Here is an 18,266-nt window from a genome sequence, read left to right as displayed (position 1 = left end):
TTCATCCTACTTCGTCCTTCTTTTCCTTCACTTGTTTGCCTAAAAAATGTCTTGTGTGTGAGAATGTGAATGCCCAAACAGAGGAGGTCTAGTTGTATTTATATAGTAGTATGTCCTAGGTGAATGGATGTGTCTCTTGACTAGCGTTGACTTGACTTGGAGGGAAGCTGACTTGTCACTTTTGGAACTAAAATTTACATTTCAAAAATTCAAATTTTCATCTTTAAAAATTATGAAAGGTACTTTGTCTCAAAATAAATTTTCCTTTTGCTCACGCATTTGTAAATATACTTTACAATGATATATACAAATACATCAAGTGACTGAATGTACATTATGAAGACCAACCCTAGTTACAAAGTCAAGAAGGGGTTGATTGTGTTAGGTTGATTCTATGATCTACCACTATAACCACTAGGTGTAGTAGCATGACCTTCGATAGATTCCATCTATGACCACTATACATTTTGGATGCACCATACCTTCCCCTAATGTAAATTAGGGGTAAATTAAGGTTCGAATCAAATACCTTATAATATTTACATAACTTTCTTTGCTAAATAATTTAACCCTAAAAACCTAATTAATATTAAAAATTATATTATATATAACTAAACATATGTTTAACATGTTGGATTAGAAAATAATTTTATTAATATAATATGTATACACATATATACATACATTGATTATTATTATCTTAAATGGAAGCTTATAAATTTAGTGATGTTGATTGTAGTTATTTAGATTTATCAATAATTTCTATATACAAATATTTATATTTTTTTATTGTTAGAGATTTTACAAGAATAAATCATGTTATGCTTACCTAAAATATTTTTAACTATGATATCTATATTTTAAACTAATGTTGTTCATCACTTTGTTTTGATGATGAGCCACATTAGTTGGTTCAAAATGTTGACAATGTAATGGATCTAGAAGAAGAATCTTTAAACAAATTTCCTCATAAAAGTCTTAGTTCCCAAATTAAATGGATGTTAAATATCGGTAGACATCAATCCATAAAAAGTGATGCATGGAAACATAGTCACTAGCACAAAAATTTGCAAAGATATATTACTTAATTATTAGCATGAAACAAGTGATTACAAAAAAATTTAATTCAATTTTTATATGAAGTGACATAAATCGACTATTTATGACCTTATCTTAATGATTTTTTGTAGTTGATTTACACACAATGCAAAAAGATAAATATTACTTAGTTCTTAGCCCAAACCAAGTAATTACATAAGCATTTAATTCAATTTATGTATGAAGTTGCATGAGTTGAACCTTTATGACCTTATATTTTGCACAAAATTAAAAGAACTTGAACCATGAGTGATGTAAGAAATGTTCATAAAATTATTATGGTATCTTAATGAAGCATGCAATCCAAATCTTTGCACCAAGATCCATGGATGATTGCTATTATGAAAAAAGTATTATGCAAAAATGATTACTCTATTATCTCATTCAAATATTTAGTTGTTTCATCTTTGTTTATAACATATCTGCTTCTATTTCTTACAAAATTAAACTAAAAAATCAAATATGGTTCTTGTTATGTTGCTATGTTGCCTATATGCTTCTATGATATGTATCTTCTATTGCATTACATGTAGAGAATTGACTTAGTTCTATCAAATGATAAAAGCAAGTATAATTTTTTATTTTAAATAAAAGAATTATTTTCCTTCCTCATAAATTGTTATCTCTATTTTATAAATTCTTTAAAATATACGAGATTAATAAAATCAAGATGATGGTGAAGGCGGGTGACTTTAGATAATGACTACACAGTTAGAAACCACCAAACTCAGTTAAGCATGTCTGAAACTATTCAACAATAATCTATAAATAATCACTGTTAAAAAAAATTGCAAACTCTATATGTTGCAATAAGAAATTAAAAATTCATTTTATGGATCTATCATATTTAAAAAAAAATTATCAAATTAAAAAATAAACACATCTCCTTGTAAAAATAAGCTTTAGATAAAGTAAAAAAAAAATATATTATCCAATAACCATAACTTCTTTCATATGACCATAACATGATTTTTTTTAATTAATAAATTTAATAAAAAATTAAAAAATCATAGCTATTTTAGAAATAAATTTTAAATATTTTATAAAATATTATTGATAATTAAAAAACATTTTCAATAAATTTACATTTGAGTGATAGCTTTACATGTATCCAAATGGTCTCGCTTTCTTCTCTACTACTGTATTGAAAAATATATTTATTAAGATTTACACCACATTTTATATTCACTAAAATGACGCTAAATACTTTACTTTCTTCTATTAAATATGTTTGAGCAAAAGGAACTTGGAAATTATCATTTTCCATCACTGAAAACACAATCCCTTCCCACTCATTATTTGGATCAACTCTAGGTTGGAGCTTGTGAGCGTATTCACACCAACATTTGGTAAAGTGTTCATTCATCCATCAGAGCCGGTAACAGTGACCAAATTTTTTTAGCAGTGGAGATTATTTGCTTGAGCTGTACTGATCGAGCCATAGATAATATTACAATATTTTATACCTTCAACTAAAAAAACTAAAAATGAGAACGAAAACAACAATGGAAACCAAAATATCTAAATATTCCATATCCATATTTGAGGAACCATGGTTGGTAATCTTCAAAACAAAATGATATCTTCAATTGCTTTCTTTGTTTAAAATAGCTTTTAAGAATCCTTGCTGGTATATATGGTTTCCCAATTTCTTTTTTTAAATTTATGACGTGCATTGCTCACTTTTTTTGTGTTTCAAATCCTTTATTTTTTTTGTGTTTCAAATCCTTTATCTAAATCTAAACCTTTAGGCTCTCGGATAATCAATTCCAAAAATTTACTAGATAAATTACTATTGTTTTGTGAGTGGTTACTTAGTTTTAATTTTTATTTATTATTAGATATTTTAAAATCGATAAACATTATATACCTTGTTATTGTGATTCTCACTTCTCTATAAACATTAGATAGCTTGTTATTGTGATTCTCACTTCTCTATTTACTCAGAAAGAGACACCTTAAAAATATGAACCCATAAAAACAATTACAACTTGATTTTTTAGTATTTTATATATATATATATATAGTATTATATTTATATATATAGAATATATGGAGTAAAGCTCATCCAATGGGTATCCAAAAGAAAATGAATTGTTAGAATTTCCAAGGACTAATAAACATAAAAACTAGCTCTGTTCAATGCCAGGTATAATGAGTATAATACGGGGACTTCAAAATAGATTCTTTTCGTTCTATGAACTTTTAGGTGTATGAAGTGTCATATTTTACTTTTGGAGCGAGCGATAGAAAGACTCTATTTGAGTCTTACCACATAATACATCTCATAATGATAAAATTAGAAAAACATTAAAAAAATTCACTAAATTATAATTTTATTTTAAATTATTATTATCATTTTATTAATTATATAAAAAAAATTATATATATGAGAAATTTGGAATAAGATTCTTAACCATGGATATTTACTCTCATTTTACCATTGCTATTATTAATCTATAAATGAGTTTTGTTACAATAATATGGGAAAATAGTATGACTTATCAATACCACATGTCCAAAAGCTATAACTTATTAATATATAAATGACATTTGTTACAATAATATGGAGATTACCATAACTTTCAGAGCGATGGAGATTACCATAACTTATCAATACCACATGTCGAAAAACAATAACTCAATTCATATAGCATTTGTTTATGTAACATTTTTTAATTAATCAATTTAATTAAAGGTGAAAACTTTGGAAATAAAAGTAAACGTTTATTTCAATAACGATCTATACATTTTTTATCTTTTTACGAAGCAAGATTTCTTGATAGTTATAAAATTAAGCCATCTGGGCCTTGCCAAATAGATACAATGTCAATTTAAGAGTAAAGGTAGCGGTTTATTCCAAAAATCATGTTTATGAAGCAAATGGTGTAGGAATTATTTGGTTGAAAGACTTCACAATCATATGATATAGTATAACTGGACTTAGCTGTTGACGAGGTTATCAATGTCATCACTTAAGCACATATTTGACTACCCCAGGGATATGGACGTTTGACAGGTAATCGACCCAATCGATGCATTTTACATCGAAGTTGAACGCTTTCAAGTCTTCTGCGGAAATCTTTTGCAATAGGCGTTCAGTATTTGTTATGTCAAAGCTGATATAGCCACAGAATCAACCACCTTATTATAATGGTGACAACAGATAGAGAAAAACAGTATAATGCGTGACGAAATGAGAAATTGAAAAAAAAAATAGCGACAATACCTTCCCTGAAAGAAGATGTAAGGCGCGTACAATTCTGCTAAATACATGATGAAGTTGTAATTTCGGAGCATACGGTCGTAACGAGGTGTAAAACGTGCTGTGAAGATGGAGATGACTTTGTTTACTACACCGATCACCTATTCATAACCAACAACCAACATCACTGTGCTAATTAATCGGTAAAAGTTAAAACTATACTGAAAGCGCAATATTGAAATTAAGATGATGTTTGTAAGGAAGAGTGGAGTATTAGCTTGCCTGAAGAGGTACTTTGTAGCGTTGTAACATGTACAGGCGAAAGCTGCTCATGCTCTCCAGAAAGAAGACCTCTTTTACGTGAATTAGTTTTCCATCCTTGCTCACACAAGGATTCCTTGAAAAATAATTATATGCCTCATCCTTTAGAAGGGAGCAAGGCAATGGATTTTCCCCAGATGATGCTACGTGATAAATAAACAGATCATTCTGGTAAACATGTGTCGCCATAGCTGCTAGCATCTGGTTTACCACCATATCTGCTGGAATCTGTTGATCTCCAAACAAATAATGTCAACAAACAATAATATACGGTTTATTAGCTGCTAGCATCTGGTTTACCACCATATCTGCTGGAATCTGTTGATCTCCAAACAAATAATGTCAACAAACAATAATATACGGTTTATTTCTACAGGAGGAGAGGCACGTTTTACAGCGCGATAACAGATCGGTATGCCTCATTAAATGATATACATATATATATAAAGAGAAGTAAAACAAAAATAACTAATTCCATAGGAGTGGTTTTGAAATAGTTTAGTGAGTTGTTAATTAAAGAAATATAGTTATGTTAAAAAGATTTATAATAAGTAGATTGTTATTTGGAGGGTGGGAAGAATGATTATCTATTTTAAATTTAGTTTTTTTATAAATAATATATAAAAATTTGGAATAGATTATTCTTATGTGTATGGATATTAATTTAGAATATATATCAAAATATTTATTTGGTTAATTAAAAATATTAAAAATTTTAACTAAAATATAATTTTATTTGAACTTAGTATTTATTATTAGTTATAAAAAACCTAATGTTTGAGTTAAACATATACATTTTAAAAAACATAATGTCTAACAATATTTGTAATAATATCTATTATAGAAATTTTTAATTTCTAAATATTTTTTGGGTGAATACCATGGTTTGATGAATACTACATGTTCAATATAACATGTGTTGATATAACACTTTTTTGAATTAATTTGAAACAAATTAATTATAATAACATAATAATTTAAAATAAATTCTAAATTTTATTATAAATATTCTATTATATTCCAAGAGGATTACATCTCTACAATCTATCTAATATTTACTAAAAAGTAAATTAAAATTATTAAATAACTTAATCTAAAATAAACACAACTACTAAATTCTTTTTATTTAAAAAAAAAAATCCATTTCAAAATGTTATAAATCTTCCCTATTGTATATATAAAGTAAGTACAAGATCAAATCTATAGAAATTAAAGCGCCGAAATATTAAAAATAATTTACAGCTAAAATAATGTGATTCTCTAAATAATCCTGACATCAACATCAATCTAATTCTTGACTTATAGACGACCAAAAAATATCTAAATAATCCTGACATCAACATCAATCTAATTCTAGACTTATGGACAAGTAAAAAGATACCGAAAAACTATTAATGCTTGGAGTAGCGGACAAACCACGTCCAGGATGAGCTCCGGATCGGCCATGAAGCAAGCGAGTCGCCCCTTTCCGTATGCTACTATAAAGGTATCCATAGTTCTGCATTACATCCCCGAGAAAGCATATTATCATGAGATTATGACATTCATACTAATAATACCAATGCGAAAAGTTGGTGGTGAGCGAGACTATGAAGGAAATGTGATAAATAAAAATGGCTATGAGAACCTGGTGCCTTCCATCCAGCCAGGGAAGGGCTCTGCCAATGTGCTCTCAATAATGGTCGGTCGGACGATGACCACCGGAAGGTTTCCCCTCGCGTTCACCAGTAACATCTCTCCCATAGCTTTGGTAAATGTGTAAGTATTTGGCCACCCAAACATTTTTGCCCTGCTCAGATATTTTAATGTCAAAACAAAAAATAATCTATGAAACATCTAAAATGAAAGAACTGAATGCAATGGTTTCTCAGGGAAAAAAATACCTTTGTAAACCCAACTCTTTGAGCTCTTTAATGGCTTCTTTGTGTGGATGAGAACCCGTGCTACTTGAAGCAGTAGGTGACGAGTTCATTTGTAACTTGGCTAGTGTATTCTCCAGCAAACCGAATTCCGCTTCAATATTTAGGCTCAGAGGTGGACATTTTTCGTCATCCAGTCCATTGGCGGTGGTCATAGATACTCCCATTTCCAGTTGGCTCTCTTTTATTCTTCCACTTCCGTACCCAACAACGTAAGCTTTTGTCACATTACAGTAAGATCAGTGTATCTTAGATCAGTGTATCTTAATTTTGAGGATAGAATACATATATATATATATATTCGCATTCTTAATTAAATCGAGATAAAAAAAAATTGTATTATACAACTAGAGTTTACTGTTAAAATAATTTAATTATTCTTAAATGAAGAGTTGGTTAAAGTTAGAGAGTAAGTTAAGTGAGTGTTGAGTTAAGTCATAGTGGAATTTAGTGTGTGATTGTATGTTAAATTATTTTAGGCGAGTTATTAGTTGGAAATATAAAAATCTCCGTTATCTGGTTCATTGTAATAATTAAGTTTTGTGTAATCAATAGAAGAGTCGTAAGTGTGAAATTTGTGTTTTGGCTCCTTTGTCTTGTTAAAATAAGATAATTACTCCTACATGAGGAGTTAGCTAAAAATAGAGAGTAAGTTACTGAGTGATTGCATGATTGAATATTTGAAGGTTGAGTCAAATGAGTTAAGTGATAGACTACTTTGAGTGTGAGATTGCATGTAGTTGCATGTCAAGATATTTCAGGCAGTTAGCTAGTTGAAAAACGTTTAAATACCCTTCACAAAATGCATTGTAATCATTATGTTTTGTGTGATCCACATAAAAGCAACAGCTCATGTTTTATCTATGAATTGTGTTTTGTCTTTTCTGCTTTAGCAACACATTGGTATCAGAGCAAGGTTTAACATCGAGAGATTCTACAGCTACATCATGCATGTGCGAGTAAGAAAATAGTCGGAAGTTTCTCACCCTCTCTAGCCGTACTCGTTTGGTTTGTAAATAGCATAGATAAAGTTTAATGAAGAAGCAGCCACAGCTGCCGTGAACACCGTTGCCTCGAAAATTGATTGGTCAACAACCGAGCAAGCCGCAGTTTCGCAGAAAAATTACCGTGTGCCGCAACTCAATACATAGTTAACGTGTTTGAAAGTAAAGTCACGTGATCTTTTAAAGCTGGGTAAGATTTTGTTACGCGGTTTTATCATACGATTTCTTTTGTAGTGATTATAGAGAGTTTTTTTTTATATAAAGATTTTTTATTTATAAATATTTTTTATATAAAAGTTTTCTTATATTAAAAAATAATGAAGGGTTTTTATTTTACGAAGAAAATTTTTGAAGATAAGAGATTTTTTTTTTTAAATAAGTTTTGCAAAGTTTATTAAAGGAGAATTTTTTTTCGATTTTTTAAAGAAAAATATTTGGAGAAAGATGGCTTTCCCAAATTTGCAGCCGTCTTGTTCCCACCGTTTACATGAAAAGATTATGATGTGTGGGCCCTTAAGATGGTGACCTTGCAACATGATATTTGGGATTATGTGATGTTTGGCTTTTCAGAACCTATGAACTAAGAAGAAAAACAAGCTCTCACTAATGCAGAGAGGGAACAATGGAAGAAGGACGAGAAGAATGCACATGCGTTGCAACATATTCAACAAGGAGTGGACCTAGAAATGTTCCAAAAGATTATGACCACGTCTTCAACAAAAGTAGCATCAGATACTTTGGCGACAAACTATAAAGGTATGGCCAAAATTAATATTGTTAAGTTGCAGAATACTATGAGAGATTTTGAAAGTCTGTGGATGAAGGAGACAGAGGACATCGATTCTTTCATGAATCGGGTCATAACTGCTGTAAATCAATTAAAGATTTATGATGAAGATATAAAAGATCAAAGAGTGATTGAGAAGGTCCTTTGATCTTTGTCTACTAAATTTGATATTGTGGTAGCAACCATAGAAGAAGCCAAGAATTTGGCATCATTGATAGTTGATGAGCTTATGGGATCACTTCTATCACATGAGACAAGGATAGACATAAATAAGGATTCCACTTTAGAGACCACTTTCAAAAGTCAGGTTTCTATTTCAAGAGACAGAGGTCGAACCAGAAGTAGAACGAGAGGCAAAGGATGAAGTGGAATATATGGTGGTCAGAGATGTGACCAAAAAGATCATAAACATGCAAATGGAAGCAACTACAAAAGCTTCAACAATAATCAAAGAGTTGACAAATCAAAGGTGATACGTTATTAGTGTAATAAATTTGGTCATTTTGCTCGTGATTGGAGAAAGAAAATAGTTGATCAAGGGAACCAGAAAGCTGATGTCACTACAGAGAGTACTAAATCTATGTTCCTAGCTTACCATACCATGCATGAACCTTCTGCTATTGTGTGGTTGTTAGATAGTGGTTGCAGTAACCACATGACATGCAACAAGGATTTGGTTGCAAATTTCGATCAATCTGTGAAAACAGAGGTAAATTTAAGGACTGACAAGACTGTGGAAGTAGATGGCAAAGGAGTGGTCAACATTCTGACCAAGCAGGGGGAGCCAAAGACAATCTCAGAGGTATATTATGTTCCTAGTCTCAAACATAATTTGTTAAGTGTTGGTCAATTTACATAGAAATGATACAAAGCTATCTTTCAAGGTCAAGAAGTTCTTATATATGACAAGCCCCCAAGCAAGCAACTGATAGCAAAGGTGTAAATGACGAGGAACAAACTTTTTCCTCTAATTTTGAATAACATTGGTCAGATGAGTTCTTTTACACTTGCATGTTCTGATGATTATTAGTTATGCCACTTTCGATTCAGGCACTTGCACTTTTCTAGTTTAAGATTGTTGCAGGAGAAACAGATGGTCAGAGGATTACCTCCCATCAAAGAGCCTGCCAGTACTTGTCAGTGTTGCATCTTGGGAAAACAACACCGTGAAAGTTTTCCAAAGGGAGTTGCATACAGAGCAAAGAAACCTCTTGAGCTAGTGCATACAGACTTGTGTGGATCTATGAGGACACACTCGATTGGTGGAAGTTGCTACTTCCTCACTTTCATTGATGACTATAGTAGAAAGACTTAGGTTTAATTTTTGAAGCAGGAGTCTGAAACTTTTGCAAAGTTCAAAGAATTCAAAGCCTTAGCAGAGAACCAAAGTGATCGACAGATTAAGGTATTGAGGTTAGATTTTGGTGGAGAATATGGCTCAAAGGAATTCCATGATTACTGCAAACAAAATGGAATCAGAAGACAATTTACAACTAGGTACACACCGTAGCAAAGTTGTGTAGCAGAGAGAAAGAATAGGACAATTATGAACATGGTAAGAAGCATGTTGAAAGGCAGAAACTTGTCTAATGAGTATCGGGCAGAAGCAGTTTCATGTACTATTTATGTGATCAACAGATCTCCTACAAAGAGTGTGATGAAAAAAGTACCAGAACAAGCATGGTCAGGTATGTATTGTAGCATATCTCATCTCAGAGTATTTGGATGTGTAGCTTATGCACATGTGCCTAAGGAGCGAAGAGGCAAATTGGATGATAAAAGTGAAAAATACATATTTATTGGTTATAATGAGCAATCAAAAGCTTACAAATTGTATAACCCTGTCACAAAGAAGACCATAATTAGCAGAGATGTTGTGTTCAAGGAACAAGAGTCATGGAATGGAACTATAGACAAAACAGTTGATGCACAAGTGCCACTGATGGAAGAAGATGATGTAGCAGAAAAGGAGCAGCAAGAATCACAGGTGAAGACACCAAACAGAGACACACCAACAAGGACTCCAAGATTTTCATAGAAGCATGGATCCTTAAGCAGATCAACAGATCAAGATTCTCCCAACAATTAATCAATTAGGTGATGAATCAAGCAATGGTAAGAGAAATATGAGAAGTTTGAAATATATTTATGATGATCTGGATGTTAGTTCAAATTTTGCATTGTTGTCATTCCAACCTTCTTCGTTTGAAGAAGCAATCAAAGATGAAAATTAGGTGCAAGCCATGGATGAAGAAATTGAAACTATTGAAAATAATGACACATAGAATTTGGTTGATTTACCAAAGGACAAAAATCTCATTGGTGTGAAGTGGGTGTACAAGACAAAGTTGAATGAGAAAGGTGAAATTGACAAATTTAAAGCAAGACTTGTAGCAAAAGGATTCTCGCAGCAACCGGGAATAGAATTTGGAGAAATGTTTGCTCCAGTAGTTAGATTGGATACTGTAAGAACATTTCTAGCCATAACAGCTCAGAAAAAGTGGAAAGTATATAAGATGGATGCGAAATCAGCCTTTTTGAATGGAATTCTAGAAGGAGAAATTTATGTGCAGCAACCTCCAGGCTATGAAGTTGAGAGTAATGAAAACAAAGTTTACAATTTGAAGAAAGTGCTCTATGGACTGAAGTAAATGCCTAGAGCTTGGTATAGCAGAATCAACACCTACATGGTTAAGAATGGATTTTGCAGAAGCAACATTGAGCCTACCTTGTACAGAAAGGTAAATGATCATGGACAGATTTTGATTGTTTTCTTATATGTTGATGACATGATTTTTATAGGTGATTTTGACATAGATGAATTTAATGAATCCATGATGAAATAATTTGAGATGACAAATCTTGGTCTCTTGAAATATTTTATTCGCATAGTAGTTGAGCAATCTGAAAAAGGAATTTTTATTTGTCAAAATAAATATTCCAAAGATTTGTTGAAAAGATTCAAGATGGAAAATTGCAAACCTGTCCCTACATTAGTTGCAACAGGTACAAAGTTAAGCAAGAATGATGAAGGATCAGATTTCAATCCAACTTTATTCAAAAGATTGGTTGGTAGCCTCATGTATCTAATAGCTACAAGACTGGATATCATGCAAGGAGTGAGTTTGATTTCCATATTTATGGAGACTCCAAAAAACACACATTGGAGTGTAGGAAAACAAATTTTGAGATACATAGCATTAACTAGAGATTGTGGCATAATGTATGCAAGCACAGAAAATAAAGAATTGATTGGATACAGAGATAGTGATTTTGCAGTTAGTGTGGATGATAGGAAGAGCACTTCTGGTTTTGTGTTCCACCTTGGTTCAGGTGTGATTTCATGGGCATCTAAGAAGCAACCCATTGTGACACTTTCGTCAGCAGAAGCAGAATATGTAGCAACAACATCAGCAACATGTCAAGGAGTGTGGTTAAGAAAAGTACTTGATGGACTCAAGCAGAAACAACAAGGATCAACAACAATATATTGTGACAGCACCTTAGCGGTTGCACTATCCAAGAATAGTGTGTTTCATCAAAAAAGCAAGCATATTGATACTAGATCTCACTTTATTAGAGAACTTGTGAGCAATGGAGAAGTTCACTTGAAGCTAAGTCATTAGCACAAGATGTGTTTGAGTTTCATAGAAGAAACTTGGGTGTTGTAAACCTAGCTGAGACATAGACCAGCAGGCACGTTTGAGTTGTCATGAGTTATGTTTTAGTTTAGCGGTCGCAATTAAGGGGGAATGTTAAAATAAGATAATTACTCCTGCATGAGGAGTAAGCGAAAAATAGAGAGTCAATTAACTGAGTGATTGCATGATTGAGTGTTTGAGTGTTGAGTCAAGTGAGTTAAGTGATAGACTACTTTGAGTGTGAGATTGCATGTAGTTGCATGTCAGGATATTTCAGGGAGTTAGCTAGTTGGAAAAGGTTTAAATACCCTTCACCAGGTTCATTGTAATCATTATGTTTTGTGTGATCAATAAAAGAGCAGCAGCTCTTGTTTTATATGTGAATTGTGTTTTGTCTTCTCTGCTTTACCAACATGTCTTTCCAACAAATTGGTATTGAAACAAGGTTACAAAGAACCAAGGAAAACGAAATTAAGTTTTGTGTATCAATGGAAAAGTTGTAGGTATGAAATTTGTGTTTTAGCTCCTTTGTATTTCCAATAAATTGATATCAAAACAAGATTACAAAAAGCAAAAAAAAAAAAAACAAGTTAACAATAATCCGTAAGAAAAAATAAATAAAAATTTCCTATTGTTTAAGCTATAACACACATTAGAGTGGTATTCAGTGCGTTATAACACTCATGGGCCTAACAAAGAACCACATTATAGGCCGCAGCCCTTAAAAAAAATCAACAAAATTAAAAACGACTGTGTCAAAATTCACGTTGTTTCAGTTTGGTTATTAGAGGGCCTTTTTAAAAGCCCTTTTAATATAAAATAGGTTTTCTTTGCTGAAGTTGCATAAAAGGATTTTTTGAAAAGGTGAATATATTATAATAAGTCTTTAAAAAGGGTTTATTATAAAAGTCTTTAAAATATATTTTTAAAAGTATAAATGGATTTAGTTACTTCAAAAATTTCAAATGTAATTGAAATTAACTAAAAAAATATCAGGAAAAAGATTATTTCATTTATTAATTAATTAAAAAACATAAATATTTTGGATATAAAATTAAATCTTTATATATATCTAAAATAGTTTATATTTATATATATTATAGGAAATATCTTAAAATTTTAAATCTCTATTAAAATAAATTCTGAAGACTTTATTAGAAAATACAAATTACACAAATAACAATCCAACGCATTGTTTTCGGATAAAAATAAATAAATATATTCTATACGTGAAAGAAAGAGAGATGTAGCCACAACATATAAATCCAATTTATTATGAATCATAAACATAACTGTCATGAATCCCACTTACCGGTCGAGACGTGCAGGAGGATTTGAAGATTACGGCATCGTTTGGCGAATTCCACAACATTTTCAGCTCCGCGTGTGTTGACATTGAGTGAAACGTCATATCTACGTTTGCTTGATGTTAGGCAATAAACACTTCAATTATATAATTGGAACAATTACAACTAGCTATGAACGCAACAAACCTGTCATCAAACGCTGTGCTTGCTGCAATATTTACAACGGCATCCAGAATCTCCCAAAGATGCTCTCTCGTGCTCTCTTGGTCAATTCCAAGATTATGATCTGCTGCAACGTCTCCCACTACAGGGACAACTTTCTGGAACACAAAGTTTTCAAAGTTGTCCCCATGTTGCCCCCTCAAAGTCTTGAACAACTCTGCTCCTATAACCTGCCATTCATAGCGCAAGAAACTATTTCTTTACTGAACGATAACAGTAGTCATAGATTTAATCCATGGATGAATACAAATAGTCCAGCGATTTCTTACTTCGTTTTTAAATCGGAGTTTGGCAGATTCCAAATCTTCCGCTCTTAACAAAACAAAAATGCGTCTAATCCCGGGCTGCGTACGCAATATTTTCTCCACGAAAACTGCATCAAGTAAACAAAGTGCAATTAGCATCATTGTGAGCGTGAAAACCAGATATAAGTAAGAATAACATTACTGTCTCAAATACTTTTGCCGAGGAAACCGGTCGATCCAGTTACTAATATGCTCTTGTCGTTGAGAAAACCTAAAACATTTGACGCCATAGTTCGCTATGTGCTCTGCTAATATCAAACAACTCCAAATAACAATATCAGACGGAGGGAACAGCCACAGGTACTATGTATGAACTAGTGTTCATATAGCATGCAACCTGATTGAAGTGGGCGCAGTGATCAACCAGCTATGATATGGTATGACTTGTTCAAAATACAAAGGAACCAATATCCTTATTCCTTTCGTATTTAAAAATCAACCCAGCAAGTTATCTCACTAAATTAAAACCACAAAATTTTGGAATTCATATGCATTTTTTTATGTTCATCCACAACCACCATCGATCAAAATATAATATCTCACTCGGCCCGTTTCCGCAGTCAACATAGAAAATTATTTATTTTGTATTAATGTTCTGTTCATCTATAAGAAACGTCAATTCCAATGTAAAGCTGACCTATTCACAACGAGTGTTCGGTGCCGTGACTCTACCAACCCATAGTGTTCGGTGGGCAGCCGCTCCCATGGCATTCTACTAAAAACCTTTAGACGTTACATAGCATTTAATTCAGTTTCACTTTACATTTTATCAAATGTATTATAATCATCTTATGAATCAGCTCTGAAGTGTACGAATGTATTATAATCATCTTATGAATCAGCTCTGAAGTGTACGTAAGTTAATATTCATTTACTATTTTTAATATATATTTTCATTTCACATGTGATCAAATGTATTATAATCATCTTATGGATTAGCTCTGAAGTGTAAGTAAGTTAATATTCATTTACTTATTTTAATATATATTTTTATGTCAATTTGGAATTAAAATTTTCCCTTTGAAATTTTTATAATTATTTGAATTAAATTAACACAACTATATTCATTAATGCAGTTGAAACACCTTGCATAAATAAGTATATATCAATTATATGCACGTTTACGTTATTAAATAGATATAAATTTAATATAAATATTATTGTTAATATTAATAATAATAATTATATAGTGTTGTTGTGTGGATTTAGAAGCTTTTCTAGTAGGTCTTTTCTAGTCTAATTTTAGGAATTTAGTGAAATCATGGGTAAGTGACCTAGGGTTTTTCACAGTGGTCAATCTATATGCAGTCAAAAAACCAGTTTCAAGAACACAAATCAAGATTTCGCCTCAAATTTTTCGGTGAGATTCCAACACCGGAAAGTCCAAAAAGTCAGAGTAAAAAGTCCAAAAAGTCGCACTAAAGACAACTCCTATTATAAATATGATAATAATTAAAACAATTATAATGAAAGTTTAAAATAAATACTATTATATTATAATAATATGATAATATTATTACGAAGCTCGCTCTGCTAAGGTTTGCAGTAATTTGTTTTCAGCAGGAAGAGTGACGCAACCCCTGCCACAACCACCTCGAAAGGCAGATCAAACAATGATTGAAAACAAGTTGGAGTTTTTTGAGCTGTTGACTGAGACACTCCTCCTTTCGCGATGTCATCAAAGGACCAAAGTATGCAACATCCCAAAAATTCTGGTTTCGATGAGACAACGTGGGCACAACAAATTCCCCAACTATGGGGGCACAATGATAGTCTAAAGGATGAAATCGTTACCTCCCGAAAGTTGTTAAAAACCCCAAATTTGTGATCCCTAAAAATCGACTAGAGAAAACATGGAAATTCATGAAAGATCATGCTTGGATTTGTAAATTTATGGGCATCAGGCCCAAAGAACAAGATATTGTGCGGTGGATCCAAACCAAATGGAACTAAAGTGGAGTAGTGGAACTATGATTGAGGGCAAAGGGTTTCTTTACGGTGAGGCTTTGCGGACTTGGAGGATTCGAAACAGGTGTTTGAGAATGGCTCGTATTTCATGGGTAACGCGGGGCTATTCCTCAAAAATTGGAAAGAGTGTTACAACCTAGAGAAAGATAAATTTTTAGCATCCCCGGTGTGGGTTCGATTCTTCTCCCTCCTAGTGGATGTTGCTAGAAAAGGTAACTAGGTTCGGTCTTCATTTAATGTATTTGAGTCATCTTCCAATGTACTTGTCAAAACAATAAAGAAAAGAATTATTATTATTATTATGACTTATTAAAGCATGGGTTTCATGCTTGGGTTGTCATATTTTAGGTCAAAGTCCCCATTGAGGACTTCTAAGATTTATTTTGTGTCAACAAAGTCATTGTACTTTTAAAGAGACCCTTCTTGGGATTTTGAATCATGTAAAAAGGTTAAGTATTAAGTCAAATATGAATTATGTTGTCTCCACACCAAGTCGACCTTAAGATGATCAAGTCGGCCTCAAGGAGGGCTATTCAACATCACCAAAGGATTATAAACAGAGAAGTTTGAATTCCATTTGAATCATACCTTGTCACAAGCAAGTTTGATCTCTCATGAAACGGGAAGAAGTGTGAAATAGAAGAAGGAGGAGAAGGAAGTGCGAGTTTGGTCTAGGAGAAGGAGAAAGGGACAATCAAAGCTTTGGTGCAACTATCTCTCTCTCGTGCCCTGGTTTGGAAGATCAAAGTTTTGTTATTGTTGTCGTAACCAGTTGCCTTGTTGATGTTCTGGTCAGTTGTCGTATGATGTTGTCACCTCAAGAAGATGTATTGGGCCAAGATCGAAGGTTCTATGTGAAGATCAAAGTCTTTTAGTGAAAATCGAAGTCTCTAAGGCAAGATTGAAGTTGCTGGGTCGAATAAAGTGTTTCCATTATTGCTGTTGTTGTTAGGTTAAGAAGGATCATCTACAAGTAAGGAAGAAATATGACTTGGTGTGGAGGAAAGTGTGTTTCAAGGTTAAGAGTCTTGGATTACATCGGAAAAACTATTGAAGAAAGAATTATTGACTGGGTTTTCACCTAGAGAGGGTTTTTTCCCTAGCTGAGAGTCTACATCTGGTGTCCATTGTTTATGTGTTATTGATTTGGTAATTGGTTGATGAACTAAAAGAAAGAAGATATAAAATAAACCTAATAATAAGTCAAGAACATCACAAGTAATTATCAAGTATAAAGAAAATATTTCTGCCTTTCCATTTTTCTAACATGGTTTCAAAGCTTTGGTGAAGAAAGAAAGAAAAAAAGGCAGTCTCAAGCACTTCATCAAGGAACCATTCAAAATGATTATCTTAGGGTAGGAGACTACTATAGTTAAGGAAAATGTCTAACAAAATCAATAGAGAGAACAAACTTAAACGAGCCTCAAAATACAAGTCTTGGAAGAAGAGGATTGGCCTCATCCTTGAAAGAACAAGGTACTACATTTGGTCAAAGGAAAGGTAAAGAAGTCTAGAGATGACTCCAGTGATGCTGAAAAGTAAAATTAAGAGAATTAAAATTGGTGGCCATGACTCTAATAGGAGAAGGAATAAAAGACAATCTTGTCCCATTCATACCCAACATCAATCATGCTAAGGAAATGTATGAAGCCTTGTCAAAGTTATTCATTATTAAGAACATTAGTCAAGTGGCAAGCCCAAAGAATGAACTAAGGACCACAAATATGACTTAACAATATATAGTGGCATTGTTATTTGTGAAGATAACGAGAATCAAAGACGATATTTTGGCCATTGATGAAATTTTTCCAGACAATAGGATTTCCACCTACTAGGGGTGCATCCGTTGCAGGTCTTAACAATTGCAAGGAAGCTCCTACTTTTGAAGAACTATGGACTACCTGCAGTCAATAAGAATTGAGGATCTCTCTACTTGCCAATCATGAAGGAGTATCAAATTCCTACATTGATCAACACAAAGGAAAGGACTAGAAAGGACCAAGGATGAAAGTAGACATGTCCAAGGTAGAATGGTATCAATGCTACAAGAAGGGTTACTAAAGGACTGATTGTACCGACTATCCAAAGAATAATAAGAGAGATATAGATCATGCTAAGATTGTTGGAGAAGGAGACCCAAAGAATGTCAAACCTGAAGAATCTGATATAAGGGATTTACACTATTAAGTCTTTTTCTTTTAGTCTTAAATATTCTATTTTTCATTTTTAGAATTTATAGATTTTAACATGTTTTTGGAAAATAATTTTCTTTTGTTTTATAAGTTTATAGGTAACCCTCAAGTTTTGGAGGGAGACCCCAAAAACTCCCAAAGATAAGTATCTCATTTCCTTTCAATTTTTGGTTTCATGTACTCATTTAGTTTTGATTATATTAAATACTGATCACCATTCTCCCTCTATTGTCTTGATTAGGAAGACATTTGCTATATCCTCTAGGATTGTGGAAGAAAGCCACCCAAGATAAGTTT

At 32.4% G+C, this 18,266-nt stretch overlaps 1 protein-coding gene across 1 annotated transcript; it reads right to left on the bottom strand.

Moving 5' to 3' along the window:
• Positions 1–3,854: 3,854 nt before the first annotated feature.
• LOC149182000 (putative fatty acyl-CoA reductase 4) lies at positions 3,855–14,190 on the bottom strand. Its single transcript, XM_089418448.1, has 10 exons — positions 13,964–14,190; positions 13,774–13,877; positions 13,469–13,674; positions 13,288–13,388; positions 6,508–6,760; positions 6,252–6,413; positions 6,041–6,122; positions 4,586–4,852; positions 4,328–4,464; positions 3,855–4,217 (listed from the first exon to the last, which is right to left on the bottom strand). Exons 1-10 carry the CDS (start codon positions 14,037–14,039, stop codon positions 4,070–4,072), a joined length of 1,536 nt encoding a protein of 511 aa, XP_089274574.1. The 5' UTR covers positions 14,040–14,190; the 3' UTR covers positions 3,855–4,069.
• Between the last annotated feature and the right edge of the window lie 4,076 nt (positions 14,191–18,266).

The sequence above is a fragment of the Pinus tabuliformis genome, chromosome 3_2 (genome assembly GCF_031772625.1).
Source record: "Pinus tabuliformis cultivar Carrire ecotype Pingquan chromosome 3_2, CPIR1, whole genome shotgun sequence".
NCBI lineage: Eukaryota > Viridiplantae > Streptophyta > Pinopsida > Pinales > Pinaceae > Pinus > Pinus tabuliformis.
The sequence above is the reverse complement of the archived record's forward strand: the minus strand, read 5'-3'. Positions and strand labels throughout refer to the sequence as shown.

What these genes read in the sequence shown, in the direction of transcription:
- LOC149182000 (XM_089418448.1), bottom strand. Translation starts at nt 14,039, where the DNA reads ATGGCGTCAAATGTTTTAGGTTTTCTCAACGACAAGAGCATATTAGTA. An exon ending in AAAGAGTTGGGTTTACAAAG is followed by an intron (nt 6,414 to 6,507) that starts GTATTTTTTTCC and finishes ATATCTGAGCAG; the next exon opens with GGCAAAAATGTTTGGGTGGC. An exon ending in GGCTGGATGGAAGGCACCAG is followed by an intron (nt 6,123 to 6,251) that starts GTTCTCATAGCC and finishes GATGTAATGCAG; the next exon opens with AACTATGGATACCTTTATAG.